The sequence below is a fragment of the Carassius gibelio genome, chromosome A23, assembly GCF_023724105.1.
Source record: "Carassius gibelio isolate Cgi1373 ecotype wild population from Czech Republic chromosome A23, carGib1.2-hapl.c, whole genome shotgun sequence".
Taxonomy (NCBI): domain Eukaryota; kingdom Metazoa; phylum Chordata; class Actinopteri; order Cypriniformes; family Cyprinidae; genus Carassius; species Carassius gibelio.
In genome coordinates, this window is record NC_068393.1 from 6207980 (window position 1) to 6225161 (window position 17182).

At 38.4% G+C, this 17182-nt stretch overlaps 1 protein-coding gene across 1 annotated transcript in view; it reads left to right on the forward strand.

The window, feature by feature from the left end:
• Window positions 1–525: 525 nt before the first annotated feature.
• Window positions 526–17182, forward strand: part of LOC127945079 (PDZ domain-containing protein 4-like) — a 31451-nt gene continuing 14794 nt past the window's right edge. The window contains exon 1 of the mRNA XM_052541640.1: window positions 526–2359. Within this exon, the coding sequence (XP_052397600.1) occupies window positions 2300–2359 (60 nt within the window). The 5' untranslated portion in view covers window positions 526–2299. The remainder of the gene's footprint in view (window positions 2360–17182) is intronic.

Sequence of the window (17182 nt, forward strand, 5' to 3'; positions counted from 1 at the left end):
AGTTGAGGAACACATCTGAGACTGTTGCACTGTTTTTTCTCTTCTGAAATCTTTCCTTCAAAGTCTTCACAAGCCGTCCTACTCCTACCTTAAACTCTTTGAGGTTATTTCAGGTGAAATTTGCCAGACGTCTGTGTTTGCATGAGTGTGTGTGGTAACATTTGACCCATCTGTGTATGTGGGCGTAGGAGGGCGACGCCTGTTAACGTCTCAGAGTGCGCTCAGTCTGTCTGGCACATACTGAAGCATGAATGGCTAGCCTGTAATCTCAAACAGCAGGGTGCATGAAACAACACAAGCCCTTTGACAGTTTAATGAGGTTAAAGCGTTCAGCCGTCGTCAAATGTGTTCAAATAAACACTGGTTTGTTTGAGAGTCAGCATCTGGAAAATGTGACTAAACAGTTCTGTTTAATTTGAGTGCTTAAGTAGAAGTGCTGTGACCGCATTTTTAGTGGTAGTTCCCTCAGAAACTAAACAAGAAGTGATGAGAAAGTGTGAAGTAGATGGTAAGAGGAAAGGATAATCAAATCAGCTAGCAGTACAAACTAGCAAACTAGCTACAAACTGTTTCTTTTGTGTAGACTGCTTCCTCAGATTTGAGCCCGTGATTAGATGAAGATTTACACGTACCTTCGGACAGCTCAAAGCTCAAAGTGTGCTAGCAGAACGACAAAGCATTTGTTAAACCAAACATTTCGCAACCCTCTGAGCTCCAAAGGCATCTAGCTTAAGTATCTTATTAAGAAAGAAATTGATTTCTATGTGACAGAGCACCAATGATCACTATTAAGGGCTTGTGTTGTTCAACTGCATTTTTCTTCATTGATCTAAATAATGCCAGATACTGTTGAGGAATTGGGTTAATAATAACCATAATGTACAGAGCTATCTTGACCGATCTGGTGGTGTTTGGTGTCTATGGCGGTGACATGTACATATTGGCAAAAGATGTTTGCTGCTGTTCGCACCTAAGCAGAAGCGTTTAACACAGACGTAGGAGTGCGTGGGACTGAATTTTCCTCAAGCACACTGACTCTCTCACCTCACACTTTCACATGTGCAACCAGTTTTTACCAATTCATTCAGCGCACAACATGCATTTTTATCCAGCTGAACGCAACGCGCACTCCACAGTTCAGAGTCTTTAAGAGATGAGAAACTGACAAGAAACACCTACGTGAATGTAGAAACTCAAGTTGAGGTTCAAAGAGGGAGATACAAGGAAAGCTACCGTAGTGAAAGCGGAACAGGTGGAAAAGCACAAAGCCAAAGTGAGGCACTTGAAATCATTCTCTATGGATACGTGAAGGCATTAAGCAAACTCAAACTGCTCTTCAATATTCACTGGGAGAGAGTCGTGGATTTCAGGTTTCACTGTGAGGAATAGTGTGTGAAGAGGAAAACTGTGGAAAACAATCAGTAGATACAGTCAAGAATTTCATCTGCAGTTCAATTCAAAATGAAAAACACCTGACGCTCTTGAGGGCTTCTGTCGTAAATAGTTGTGTTATGATAAAATACTCAGTTTTGACCAGTTGTTTTTTTAACTTCCATCAAAAACTTTGGCAGATAAAAATTTGGAATCAAACTGCCCACTTTTTGGAAGCAAAACATGAAACAAAGCCACATATTTTGCCAAACACTGTGAGGCGAAAGTAATTTTCGTTCTTGGAGCGCTCTTCCTTTAAGGTCTCTCTTGACCAAACATTCAATCTCTCCAATTATCCTCCCATCGCTTTGGAATAAAACACGCAACATGGACCGTAACGCAACCACGTACATGCAGCATTTACTGATTTAGGAGTAATTTGGATGTAGTCCCAGAAAAGCGCTGGTGGAAGTGGCCTTGATAAAAGCGTGAGAGCAAACACAGAAGGGTAATTTCATGCTGAATTCCCTGAATTAAGCACATCAATGGGGACAGGAACAAAAGAAGTGCTGTACCACAACATTTCACTTCAAGCACAAATGGACTTTTTTACATACTGGAATTAATTTGTTTTCGCACTCCCCAATAGACTTGAGAAACGAGAGTTTGGACTTCTTGTGCAGAAGAGTTTTCTAGTTAGGTAGGATGAAATGGACTGTTTTAAAAGCAGGAAGCCATGAGAAATATTTGTGCATGTGTCTCTGAACCAGAAATGCTTTGAATTAAACCGTTCTCCTACTGAAGACCCGAGTACATTCACTGAACTCATTGGACTCATTGGATCTGGGACATGCTGTTTGGTTGAAGAAGCACAGCAGTTTCTCTGAGCAGGTTCGTGGCCTGAAGGTGTCAGGGTTCAGACGTCAGGATGGGGTGTAACATGTGCCTGGTGCAGAAGCCCGAGGAGCAGTACAGGGTCATGTTCCAGGTAAGACATCAACCTAAAGCCATTTCTTATCTGTCCAAAACTTGAAGCTTGCTCTGAATGGCCTGATACATATCACTTATATTCTTTTCTCCCACACTTTTCTTTTATCAGATTTTTCGCTTAGCTTATTGCTAATACACAAGGATTTAAATCAAGGCTTTTAAATTAGCTTAATTGGAGGGTACTGTCATGATTCTGCCCTCGTGTCCTTGATTTTCCCTAGTCTTGAGGCAGGATCATGACAGACCCGTGTTTTGTGTACAAGCACATGGCCTTGTCTTTGGGCCATGTGCTTGTGTTGTCTCGTTCCCTTGCCCCGCCCCCCTTGTTATCCTAGTCTTGTCGTGATTGTCCTATCTTTGCCACCTGTCGTGTCTTGATTAGTTCCCCTATTTAGATCTCCTAGTGTGCTCTGTCTTTTGTCGGTTCATTGCGATTGTTTCATTGTGATTTGTGACTGTTTCCTCAAACTGTTCCACATATGTGTTTCTTCCTGTCAGCCTCCTGAGATATCGTGTCCTTGTAACCCCTCTAAGAAGTCTTTGTACTACCGTGAGTGTTTGTTAGTAGTTAGTGTTCAGAGTCTTTGTTTACCTTGTTTATTGTGTTTTTGTAGAGTTATTTAGTGTCTTCCCTAGTCATTGTTTTCCCCCTCGTGGGTTTTGTTTTCCCCTTTTTGCCTAATAAATCCTGTGTTCAGTAAATCCTGTCTGCACTTGAGTTCCTCCCTACCCCTCCCTATAACAGGTACATATACTGGAACGAAATGTCGTGCCTCACAGGACCACGGTGCTACATGAATACAGACACATGAAGTAAAAAAGTATAAACCTATGCACAATTAACTTACTGAAAGATTTTGACTATAAATATACTATATATAAATGTTTACTTATACATCGACTGAAAAATAAAAAAAAACATACACTATACAAATTCTTCACACAACACTGTACATGTGCCAAGAGAAACATCGTAAGTCAAGCAGCCTCCTGGGGAACAGTGCAAGATTACATGAGCATGTAAACACACATATTTGTGGGAAAATGTACACCCAACAGTGTGTGTGAAAAGTGTCTAGTGCATATTGAGGAGAATTGCACAAAAATTATTTGATTGCACAAAAATGATCCCAGATGGTATTCTGGTTTCAGATGGTAGAGGGCTTGTGTGGGGTTCCAGAGGAAGGCGAAGTGTTTTGACTTCAGGGCTCTCACAGCCCGGGGGAAAAAGCTGTTGATGCTCCTGTACCATGTTCCTGATGGTAGGAGCTGGAAGAGACTGTGGGAGGGATGGGTGGGGTGAAGTCGATGAACAGCATTAGGAGACATAGGAGTTTTTATTCTCTAGGTGGGTAAGAGCCAGGTGGAGGGTGGAGGAAATTGCATCGTCTGTAGATCTGTTTGGACGATATGCTAACTGGAGTGGATCGAGTGTGTTGGGGAGGTTGGTTTTGTGTTGTGCATGACTATCCTCTCAAAACACTTCATCATGATTGAGTCAGTGCTATGGGATGGTAGTCGTTTAGACAGGACACAGGTGATTTCTTTGGTACCGGTATGATGGTTTTGGATTTGAGAGATGTGGGGATGATTGCCTGGTTCAGCGAAGTTTTGAAGATATCTGTTGACATCTGTCAGCTGTGTAACACAGTCTTTCAGTACACGGCCGGGAATGTCGTCAGGACCCACAGCCTTGCGTGTGTTAACCCTTCATTATGCCTGAGTTGATAACCACAGGTAAATCCGTGCATGGCTTCTCACTACCACGGTTATATGTAATTATAATGAAGGTTACGTTTTCAGTTCTGTAATAATAGTGTCTGGGATTAAATGCACCTGCTCTGCACTCAAAGTATACTGTACTCCGGCTTTCACATATCTCAAACTATTCTCCATTTAATAATCATCTTTGTCTATTGTCTGCAGTATTTCTGTCCAGAAGCTATGATCAGTAACAATGTCTTTTATACTAGATTAATCTAGAGTTGCTGATATCTCTTTATACCTGTCATACAGACGCGGGCATCTGTTGTGGTCTCCGGTACGTTGTTGCTGTTGTGTCTCTTCCTTTTCTTTTTCGGCTGTGAAACAACAGGTGACCTGTGTGACCTGTGCGTAACCAAACCTGTAACATGCTAAAACTGCTTACAGATAGTATATTAATAAAATAAAAGTATGTGTAAGTACATATATTTCATGGCTGTTAAATAACACATTAACGTACACTTTTAAACAGAGTTTAAAAAGTTTTACATTAAAGTACATTTTGAATGTGTTAATGCAATCTTGTTGTGCTTTAAACATACTTAATTTGATGTGCTGACTAACATACTAAAGCACAGTATTTTATAACTGTAGTGTGTTATTTGATTGAGTTATATTTTAAATGTACTGCTGACTATATCACGTCTAATTACAATATTAAATTAAAAGTTTAAGGGCAAACACAATCTGCTATAACACAAGTGTTTAGCATGAAAATTAAAAACTGGCAAAAAGACTGAACGATAATTTACATTTCCACACCAGATGTTGTCTTGATGTGTACAGGCTCTTGGTCATAGCTTGACATTTGAGGTTGGGGGAGTCAGACCGAGCCAATCACTTTTAAACACATTTCAGCTTTTCTACAGTAAACCTACAAATTAATTTTTAGCAACATTATCATTATATGCATATTTACTTTAAGAAATTTTAGCAAGGCCTCCCATCGCAAGCAACACCATGAACAGCCTTTAGTCTGATGTTTGCAGTCTCTCATGTCTCTCATAATCACGTCCCCACAGGTTTGGCTTCTCTGCCAGTGTTTGCAGGAAACGGCTTGTTTTGCATTCGTTTGTTTGTCTTAGTTTAATACGATTTAATGAGCTTATTGAGTCCGGCTTCCTACGAGTATCAAAACACCCATGCCAATCAAAACATTTCATTTTCACAAAACGTAAAAAAATGATCTGTGGCTTTGATTTACAACTTTTAAATATTTAACTTGGCTAATAAAAAATTCACAACAAAGACTAGCAATGAACTTTTGAATCATTGGGGCGACCAGGAAAGCCATTGATGCTGTATATAACATGTTTTCTGAGCAATTCATGCACATATTTATAAATGATTATGTTGCGGAGTACTTTTAAATGAAACATGTATTGTTACATACAGACAAATTATATACAATTTATGTGTGCGATGGCAGCTTGCATGTATCATTGCTAGAAAATCTTGTTGATAAGAGACCAGCAGTGCTGATAAAGCCAATTAACAGAACAACTCAACCTTTAGCGCTTACAATCTACACAGAGAGAGAGGGGTGCAACTATGAAATTAATAATATCATAATTATTTATGCATTCAGATTATTGATTGCAATTTATTTAATTGGGGGGAGGGGGGGGTTCTGTTTTATCTCAATAAAAACAGCTACAACTATTTTTAAATGTGTATGTTTGTGTATATGTATATCTATATATAGATTATAGAAAAATATTTTTTTTTATATCTGATGCTGCTATTATTGTGGCTGTTCTGAGGAACATGTTGTGTGCAGTACTAGAACTGACAGCTATTTTTCTTAGAAAATTGGCAAAAAGGTTTAAATCCATAATGGACCTGCATCTGGCGAAGAGAAGAGAAAATTAGCTTTAGCCATTCGACAAAGGTCAAAATAAATGAGGAAGAGTGTTGTGAAAAATTCAACACCATAATTGCAGACATTCTTTGGAGACCTCAGGTTAAAAGGAGCAGGAGGTAATTTGCTGTGTTTTTTTTTTACTTTAGAGGTTTTGTAAGCAAAACACAGTCATGTTCAATTCAGACGAGATTGAAATCACAAATGATGTTTGTCACCTTCACTGGAGAAACTAGTCCCGCATGGATAAAGCTTTTCTCTTTCAGTGCAGACTTACAAGAGTTACATGAGAACAAATAAAATCTTTGCCATCATGGTGTGGTAATGGAGCAATTTTAAAAAGAGCACAAATTGACCCCACTTGCTTGCCTACATGTACTTGTACAAATAACTAGTCTTGAGGTAAACAAGTAACTTTTGGTCACTTTTGGTCACACAGTAAATGCATAATTCAAAAAAGGCAAACTGTTAGCAGTTTGAAAAATCAAGAATAATAACAGAGTTAATAAGAGACAAGGCTTAAGACCAGCCCAAGACTAAATTGTAATCCTGAGCTGTTTCAACTGATAGAAACTTTCACTGACAGATCTTTAAAAAGACCAGTGCCAGTGTCTCAAGATGCACACCAGTAATGTTTTTTTCCAAGGCATGTCCAGAAAAAAGATTTAAATGTCCTTACTAACTATGATCCTGGCTTAGTTAAGCCCTGTCTGTGAGACCAGGCCATTAGTTCTCAAACCTTTACTAGCACCAACATTAAACAGGACTGAAAATGTTCTTCTAAAATCTTACTCCAGCAGTAGTGAATGCAAGTTTCACTAAATAAATAAATAAATAAATAATAATAATAATAATAAAAAGAACTCCGAATGAATTTGCTGGGAATCTGTCAATCTCCCAGAAGCTCTCCATCAGCACCAAGCTGCACACCATCTCTCCACAGTCTGGGAAAGGAAAAATGATCCAAAGAGGCAGGAAAGTCCAAAACAATTCCTGGAAGAAAGAAAGAAAGAAGAACAATTGTTTTAAAACATATCCAGCCGTTATAAATGATTCAGTTGATTGAAAGCAATAGACACAGTTGCAGTCTAAAGTTTATATACACCTTGCAGTATCAGCAAAATGTTCATAATTTAAGCAGTAAGAGGGCAGAGAGGTAGAATATTCTGCAAGGTGTGTGTAAACTTTTGACCACATCTGCATCACATAAGAGCTGAATTACCCCAATCAGCAGGGCACAAGGTGGTTGAATGTTGAAAGAATTCCTGATCACACCATCTTCACTGACACGACCAGCCCCAGAGGAGATTTGCTGTACATGGACTTTATAAAGATTCAGCTGTTGTCGATTGGATGGTGGCAGATCTTTTTGCGAGCTTGCAGTCAATTGTAACAAAGGGATGGGGTTTAAGTGAATTAAATGATTGGAGAAGTCATGTATACTTCGTTAGAGAGAGGTTGACATTTTGATTAAAAAAATGAAATTCATATACTGTATATGGATGAATTTTCACAGTAAGATAAATAACATGCCTTATTAGTTGAATTGCCTTATTTAGACTGAACTTAAAAATACCCCCCAAAAAATGCAGCAAATGACACATGTTCAGGTCACTCACTATTCAGGCTTAAACCATGGAGTCCTAAAAAAACAGAATGCAAGAGAATGTGAGTCATGAGGCTGACGACAGGATAAGAATGAGAAGAATACATGACAATAAAGAGCTGTTTGGACTGCATTACTGTTGGAATCAGATGGAGAGATGAAGGATGGATAGATAGCTTTTTCTTTAGATGGTTGCCCTCACATGATGACAGTAATTGATTTCTACGCATCACAGAGCAGGAGTGGATTGGTGGACCTTAGTGGCTCCTCAGGACCCGACGGGACCCTCCAGAGCAGTGCCTGACTGTAACGCTCACAGTCTCTGTTTCATCTCATCGCAATTTCCAGATCCTTCATTTGTTGGACTTTTGACTTGTCAAAGAAATGAGTCATGATCAAATATCACACTGATAACCCTCAATGTCTTCACAACTCACAGAGACTGAGTAAAAAACACTGAATAGAAAGATATAACCACATGACAGATTAGATTTTCAGTTAATGGATGAAATATCAGTGCCTGCTTCACAGCAAAAAATAGCTGTGACAGTATTTAAAGCAGCTGTATCTATAAACAGATGCAATAAAAAAATAATTCAAGAAATACGACCATTCAGTATGCAAATATTACAATGGCATCTTTGTTATTAGTTAGATTATGAATGGTGTTAAAGTTAAGTGTGAACATGCAAATGTTAAGTAGTTTGAGTTGAATTAAGTGCACTTTGGAGAAGAGGAATTTCAATATAGTGCTTCCTTTTAACCACTGTAAAATAATTTAACACACACACACAGATTTTTCTCTTATTCTCAGAAATAAAACCATCCAAGCAGTTTTCACCAAAACCGTCCAAGTCTCTTGCTGCGTACAATGTCTTTGACAGCCTTTCTTGAGATGCACATTGCTAAAAGACCCTGCAAATTAAACTTAATTAGTCGACGTTATTCTCTTTAGTCCATCCAGTCACAGAAATCTTGTGCTCTTCAACCTCAACCAAGTTAAAGAGCTTCGAAAACCAGCATCAACCAACAAATTCATTTCTTATTACCAATGCTGAAAACAGTAAATATCTGTGTGTAATCTGTGATACAAGTTTTTATTTCATGCTTGGAAATTCCAAAAGAACAGCATTTATAACATTCTAAAACAGAAGTAGAAATTATTTAGTCACTTTTGATCAATTTAATGATTCCTTGCTGAATCATTAAATTTATTAAAATAAAATAAAAACTCACTGTCCATAGTCTTTTGTACGGTAGTGTAATTATAAGAGAGAAAACACCGACCCCAGACAAAAGCCTCTCATTATGTTAAGCTTGTGTAATCCTACAGAGTACAGAGCACAAAAGAAAAAAGAAAATAAATACAAAAATATAAATAAATAATAATTGGCTAAATAAAAAAATAAAGATTCAATAAATAAAGTGATTAAATTAACATTAAGTGTGCAAAGAATTATGGGTTATAAAATGCATTTACTCTAAATACAAATTATATTTTATCATCATACAAAATCCATTCTGACTCTTCAAACGTGACCTTGCTGTTTTTCCATTGTGTGCCACAAAGCCATTTCCACATTGCAGATATGATAACATGGAAATGGGCATCAGACACATAAGAGAAGAGATCCACACACAGATCCCCTCAAAGCAGGAGAGTGTGTTTACTGATGGGGGGTTCAGTTTTTCTCAATATACTGAGGCACATGTGTAGCTTCAAACCGCAGAATAAACACCATCAGTCTGCCCAGCACACTCATGCTATCCAGCACCCCATCCATCATTCTGAGCGCCCTTTCCCCCCTCTCTCTCTCTCTCTCTCTCTCTCTCTCTCTCTCTCTCTCTCTCTCTCTCTCTCTCTCTCTCTCTCTCTCTCACTCTTTGAGCTGCATTGCAATGGGATGCTGTAACTTTGGCAACCAGACTCATTAAGCAAGCAGCATGAGTGGTCTTACACTGGTTTTATGTGTAGTGCGTTAGTATTAATGAACATATGGCACAAATAATTGCTTCAAATGATCAAAGAATCACTCTGCTTCAATCGAACACACACACACGGCTCCGCACCTCCTCTTGGACACACCCTTTCTTTCTGTCTGTCTCGTCGAGCCAGACGTATCCTCACATCTCTTCTTCTCTCTAGGCCTATCAAAAGGGTTTTCTTGCATTAATCTTTTACCAGCAACATGAGTTGTAGAATAGCAGGAGAAAGCCACGCGTTAGCATTCCCATTCTTCTCAGGGGCAGCTGCTGAACCATTGCAGGAGCCTCCATTAATGTTTCATTTGAAATCTGCTGTCTTTACTATTACGGGACACAAAACTTCCTAATCTGTAAGTATCATGTGTATAATGATTTTACAGCAACAGGAAATCTATACTATGAAATAAAATTAAAAAAATATATATATATATAATAATAATAATAATAGTAAAAATAAATGCTAGTTGTGAATGGCCTTCAATGAGAGAAAAAAATGCTTTTCAAAACCAGTAGTTTTGGTATCTACTAGGGATGTGCCCAGATCCAAATACAGTATTCAGAAAGGTAATGACGAGTACTACGGTAACCCTAAAGGGAATAAATATGAGATATAGGAGAAAAATATATTTTGGTGCTTTCTCTCACAATTATATTGTTGGGTAATTATCTTGTATATGAATTCCGAGCATCAGGGAGACATTGCAGGACATTGAGATCACTTATGAATGCGCATTTGCTTTTTACTTAAACTTTTTAGATTCATGATCGCACGTAGTCTACTCTACTACGGAGCGGCACTACTTACCACACAGTTCACAAGATTAGATGTTTGTCAGTGATCAAGATCTGCAGATCACTCACCATCATATCAGTCATCTTTCCTTACTCTGTTTTTGTGGTAAGTGAAATGTTATGTATTGTAATGTAACAGGCAACTGCTAATAAGCGGCTAACCATGTCCCTTTAGTGGCTCCGTAGAACGCATTATTCATTTTCTGTGCCTCTCTGAATTTGGATTCACTATTTTTACTTTGGCAAGCCGTCTCTAACTCCTGATATAAACTCCAAACATACTTTGTTTTGGATAGATTTTGTCATAAATGATGTCACACTTGGTTGTTCATTAAATAAGTTTGAAGTATATAGGGACCTTTAGCATAAATCAAGCGTAGCGTTAGCTCTGGCAGGTCATGTCAGTCAAGCTTGCATCATCTAACTTGCAGCTGAGTCACATCTACCTATAGGAATATGACACCTTCTTACCTATATAAGGTCCATTCAGTATTATTCAGCAGGTTACTGCTTTGCTCAGGAGCTAATTGCCCTCCTACATCCCCAGCTCCTCCTTTTGTTCACATTCGGGAATTGACTTACTCTGATATTCCTTGTTGAGTCAGACTCTTGTATCCGGACTTATTTTGTTATATTAAATTGTCATTAAGCACATTTACGATATCTGCCACATTTATTTTGGTTCTGTTCCCCCTAAAGAGGTTATCACTGCTCCTCCTACTCTTAGCCTTTTTTAGCGGGGTTATAACATTTAGCTCCATTAACTGTACACAAATTTGCGATCGCCTCAGAGTCGGTACTCTTACATTTCATTTGAAAACGTCGGCAGACTTGTCTCCTCTCCGTCTTTCAGCGCACTCTTCAATCTGCAGACTGCGGCGGAGCAGCAAGATTGGACTCAGGACAATCCGTTCACCGCTCATCACACAGTTTTTTAATGCACAAGCAGTCTGACAATGTAACGAATGCACACATTAAAAAAAAACAGAGAAATCCAGTTGCAGTGTTTTAATAGGGGAATCCAAAATCGTAATCCAATCACCCAAAATGTCAATATCAGAAAGACAGTCCAAAACAAGAAACATGAAAAACACTAGGGAACACGAAAAAGCAGGGTGACATAAACCAAGGGCTACATGAAACTGATAGAAACAAACAGGGTATATATGGACAGGTGAAAGTGATGAAAGTTTGAACAGCTGAGTGCAATTAACAGGTGTGCAATTAACAGTGATGAATGGGACAAAGGCTTGTGGGAAATGTAGTGCCTGCAGTGGGGTGACTATATGGGGAAGTGAGACCACTAGTGGACACCCAGGGAAACACAGACCAGACACTGTGACAGACAACAGCCGGTTCTCCACCATCATCGAATCTGTCTATGATTGCATGAAGAAACAGATTAACCCTTTAACTGCCGCTCGACCAAATGGTTGAGCACATTTTGAGTCACTATATTTTATTGAGAGGAGTACCTAACTTAATTCAAGCTGATTGAGCCATCTCTACCATCTGGTAGAGGTATGTTAAGCCAAAAAAAATCAACAGCATTTGTCACAACACTTCTTCTTTGATGGATGTCAGAGAGAAAGAAATCACTCCTGCCATGTAAACTGTTTTTGGTGAAATTTTGCAAGGTAAGCATATTTTATTGACATATTACACTGTAAGAGCCCTAACTTTACAAAATTATTTTACTTGGTGCCATGAAAAAACTTTAGTATGTTTTCAATAATTTTTCAAAAACGTGCTCAACCAAATGGTTGATTTGTCACTTTATGGTAAACGTAGAAAAGCTAAGCTAATGTTTTAAAAATTATGGGACGTGTTGGAAAAAAAAACATTGAGTGTGGTAACTAATGACATAAGGAGATAAGAAATGCAAACAAAAAATGCTTTTTACTTGGTGGGGCAGTTAAAGGGTTAAAGTGAGACGATGACACTAAAAATACTAATGTGCCTAAGATTTTACACAGTACTGTACTTTACAAACAACATTGTTGCTATTTCATAAAGAATGAGCATACAGTAATTCACAGAACTGATTAAAGACAGTGACAGACAGCACTCATTTCAACTAAATATCAGAGATCGACAGAGATACAGTAAAAACATTATGTGTGGTTGTGTATTAAATAATGACCCAGATCATGAAATACATTTATTAGCCTTAGATTAAGGGAAGCACAACTTGAGACATGAGAGCAAGGAGGGTGTGAAAGCTATGGATTTATTTTAAATATTTTGTAATGTTCTTTAATGTTATCGATAGGTTTTTATTATATCGGTTTTGGCACTGTTTAGGCTCCGGTACCGTTTTAAAAGTATGGAAATGCCACTGGTATCGTAAAAAACCCAATCGATGCCCAACCCTACTCATAATTTATTTATTTTGACTGTGAACAAATATTCATATCTGTCTGTGCTCTACAGTATACAGCTACTGTTCAGTTGCACACTGCATGCACACCCTAATGTACATGAAAAAAACTAAGAATACCTCAGACTTTACGATTTCAGCCTGACAGATAATAAACAACAAAATGACATTGAAAGATGCAACAGTAGAGAAACATGCTAAAACGCTCAGAAAATCTTAGCACTGCATAGCAATCATCCACAACACCCTACCACTGTGGTGTGACTTCTGCATCTCAAATCTTCTTCAGAAAACGTAATAGTCAACTTGGAGCTGTTTCATCCTTTTGCATAATTTAGGTATAAGGAATTCCCCAGAACTCTGAGCACACACACACACACACACACACACACGTATGCAGACGGCACATTTGTAGCAGATCATATCACAGGAACGTGTTAATGAGGGTTTAGCACTATGTGTGTCTAATTAATCCCAGTGGAATTAATCGTCAGGGAAGGGATCAAGATCTACTCAATATGGAGATGAGTGTCAACAGTGAGTTCATCCTTCACCTCATCAGTATGTGCACCTGCAGGTGTGGGTATGTACAGGATAAATGAGAGGGTCAGAGGTCAAGTCAAAGGACTGCAATACAGATTATCTATTTGCAATAAGTTATTAACCTCCTTAAAAATCATTCAAAATGGTAAATGAGCAAGAATGCCAATGTAAATATATTCATTCAATAAAAAAAAAATTAAAAGTAAAAATATAGAAATAAAATAAAAGTTTATACTTACAAAAGCGTCATGTTGTTAGTTTAATAATACGCTTAAGGCAAAAACCAACCTAGGCTGAAGGAAAAACATGCTTGTAGCAAAATTTGTGCAAAATGATATTACATTGCTTTTTAACAGCACTTTCGAAGTGAAATGTCTAGTAAGTATTAACAGTGTTCAGTTTTATCCAAAACAGATGAGTGTGGTAATATTTTACAACATTGGTTATTGTGTGTATTGCTGAAATAAAATGGTAAGTGGTGGTAAAACACTAAAACTATCATGCCTAACAATAATGTACCACCTACACTAATCCCTACCCTAACCCTAAATAATATTGGTAACAAAAGCAATCTGGAAATAAAAAGGCATTTGCTGGAGCAACCATGCTATTTTACCTAGCTTCTACAAGCCTTTGAGCTGTTTATCAAGTATCATAACATTCAATGGAGTGTTACCTGAGCGCTCCGCATCTAAAATGCAATAATGCACCAGGTACGCTACCAAGCAAGTTTACTATGTCAGAAAATCATGCATATGAGTCTTTGTTAATAAATAATCCTCCCCTGTAATCATATTTTTTGAGAATATGAACAAAAGATGTTGGTGTTTTACTGCCACTAGAGTTCACTTCAGCAGAAAATGCATTGAATTGTATCTGAATTTCCTGTGGTTTGCAAAAATGTAGGTAGAGGCAGGTTTTTTCAACAAGCCTAGGTTGCCAAACACTATTAGAATCAACTAATTTATTCAAATCTCTCTTGTAAACAGGAGCGCTATTATCAAGATACCAACTCATGCAAGATTTGTATTTGCTGCAAAAAAGATAAATGTTATGTTTATGCAAGACTCCAAATATACAGTCACATGACAACCTCGGAAAGAAGGTTTCCATTTCCCTTTATTTGTGTGAAACATATCACTTACTGCCTAAGAAGAGTATCCCGAAGCTCATTTGGTTTTTCAAACAAAGTAATGTTTAAGACATCAAAGATTAACAGTGAGAAATACGGAGGCAGGAGAGATGCGGATTCAACAGTGGAGATGTTTAGACTCCCTCGTGGTGTTTGTTCTCAGAGACTACAAAACGAAACAATGAACCTCCGTACAAACAAAAGCTGATTGAACAAACAGTGCCTTCTGTAAAATCATCCAATTGGTTTGTTTTTCAAGAGGTTTTCGTAACATAACTTTGTATTTCATTTGAAAATATTCATAGCAGCAGGCCCACAGTAGGAAAGGATTGCTCCGCTTCATGGCGCTTCAATAGATATGTATTCCCTTGACAAACTGTCTACAGGGTATGATAGTAGTTCTGCATAGTTAATTTTTACATACAAAACAGCCACAGCTTTCATGTAAATGTTGCATGGGTAATATAATATAATATAAATATAAATATAAATTAATGCATTCATTTTACATAGTTTACCAGCTGCTTTATACATTAGAATGGAAGTAAATAAAGAGACAGAAAGCATGCATGTATTTTTTATTTCCAGAAACTGTCAAAATATAGAGATGATTTAAGACAAATTCTACAGAATGGAAATTAACCAATTCTCTAGTATTATCTCAGAGATAAAGAGAAATGTTAGTGCAGCTACAGGTTTAATACTTCAACACAAGGTTTTAAAGGTGCATGTGAGAATGTATGGTGCACCCAGCTCTGAGCGGTTGTATCTAGAGCGTTTGCTCCGAGCCACTGTGAGACAGGAGTCCCAGGAGAACGAGCGGATCATTAGTATGCTTCTCATCGTGTGCACACACTCAAACTCTGTGTGTGCTCCACAAAACATGTGTCAGTATGCCACAGTAACACATACAAGGTACCATTAGACGCTAAATAATCCCTCTGTATCGCACAACACTTGTTTAATCCTAAAGACAGATCACTTGTAAAAAAAAAAAAAAAAAAAAACCTTTCAAGTTTTTCCCAGTGTGGCAGCTATAGGAAAGGACTTTACGCCTTTCAATTTAAAAAGCAAGAAGTTTCACAAATCTCATATCTGGAACATTTAAGTAATGTATATTAATTTTGATGCCCATATTAACTGGTTCTCATACTTAGTTTGCAGAAAATACTTTGAAAATACACTACATGCCGATTTACTGGAAGTCGTGGCCTAGTGGTTAGAGAGTTTGACTCCTAACACTAGGGTTGTGGGTTCGAATCTTGTGCTGGCAATACCACAACTGCCCTTGAGCAAGGCACTGAACCCCCAACTGCTCCCCGGGGCGCCGGAGCATATATGGATGCCCACTGCTCCGGGTGTGTGTTCACAGTGTGTGTGTTCACTGCTGTGTTAGTGCACTTGTGATGGGTTAAATGCAGAGCACGAATTCTGAGTATGGGTCACCATACTTGGCTGAATGTCACGTCACTCACTACTGTATTAAGGGTGTTTTGAAATATGGGACTGAAGCAATATAAAGTGGGCTATCACAAACAGTGATATTCAGTGAAGATGCCTGAATTTAGTATTTTAGGGCTGCATTTTCATGATTTCAGTTTCGGCTCAGTGTAGAAAAGGTACAGGTTGTAGGACCTGCCACTAGAGGGTGCACTACCAGACCAATAACAGTCAGATGCGTCCTCGCGCGGGTCTAGAGATGTGATGCCCCGCGTTTGGCGTGTATACCCCATAATACTAAGCTTGTCGATCGTTATAATAGCATACGTTTTCTGTAAAGATACGAATCAAAACAACTCACCTGTCGAGTAAAACACAAGCGAGATCGGCATCTCTTTCTAGTTGAAGTTTGTCGCGAAGCTCTCTCCATCTAGAAAATGCAACACCGATATTGATCCTCGCTCTTTCTCTCCTCTTGGCCCAAACTCTTCTTGGGTCGTTTGGTTGGCTCGTGCGCTTATGTTTACGGGAGCTGTCCTTGTCGACAAACCAGTGACAGACAGTTAACAGTAATTATGTTCCATAAATAAGTAACACAATCCACCATAAAATGTGGAAGAAGAAGTAAATAGGGAACTGCTTAGCTGGATGCTAGACACTACTTTCGCATTTGTCCACGACACTGTTGTCATTTGGTTTCTACGTCAGTAAAAGGCCGCATTACCTTGTATCTTACGTCGTGGCCCCATAGAAACAGTTTTTGTAAAAACAGGCAAACAATTGCGTCATTACCTGCATCATAACCTGCGTCATAACCTGCAACTCTCTGTCGCTCAGTAGATAAAATACCGGATGGACAGGAGGAGAAGCTCGCAGGCAATTTTTTACTGTCTATGAGGCAATCAGGGGGACGTGGAGGCATGAAGTCAAGGGAGAAGCCCATTGAGAGTCCATAAAAGCAACGGGACAAAATTATTCAACAATATCTGCAAGATTCGGTGGGTGATTCAGATTTCTCTTGGCACAGCGATTAGAAGACTTACAATTGTCCGACAGGTTGCTCACATGACTTCTACGTCATCAAGCTCAGTTTGAGTCTGCGCAGTACACTCGACCCCACAGGAAGTGTGTGCTTCTGATTGACTTCACTTGTCTCTTTTGAATCCAATGGGGTCACTGTGTCCATTTCTTTTATGGTCTATGGAATTTTCTCATGATTTACAAGTAGTTGAAAACATTAGAGATATTGTTATTAATCAGCTGGACAAAATATATAACACTAGCCTAGTGGTTTTTGGATATTTTTACTGCAAATAT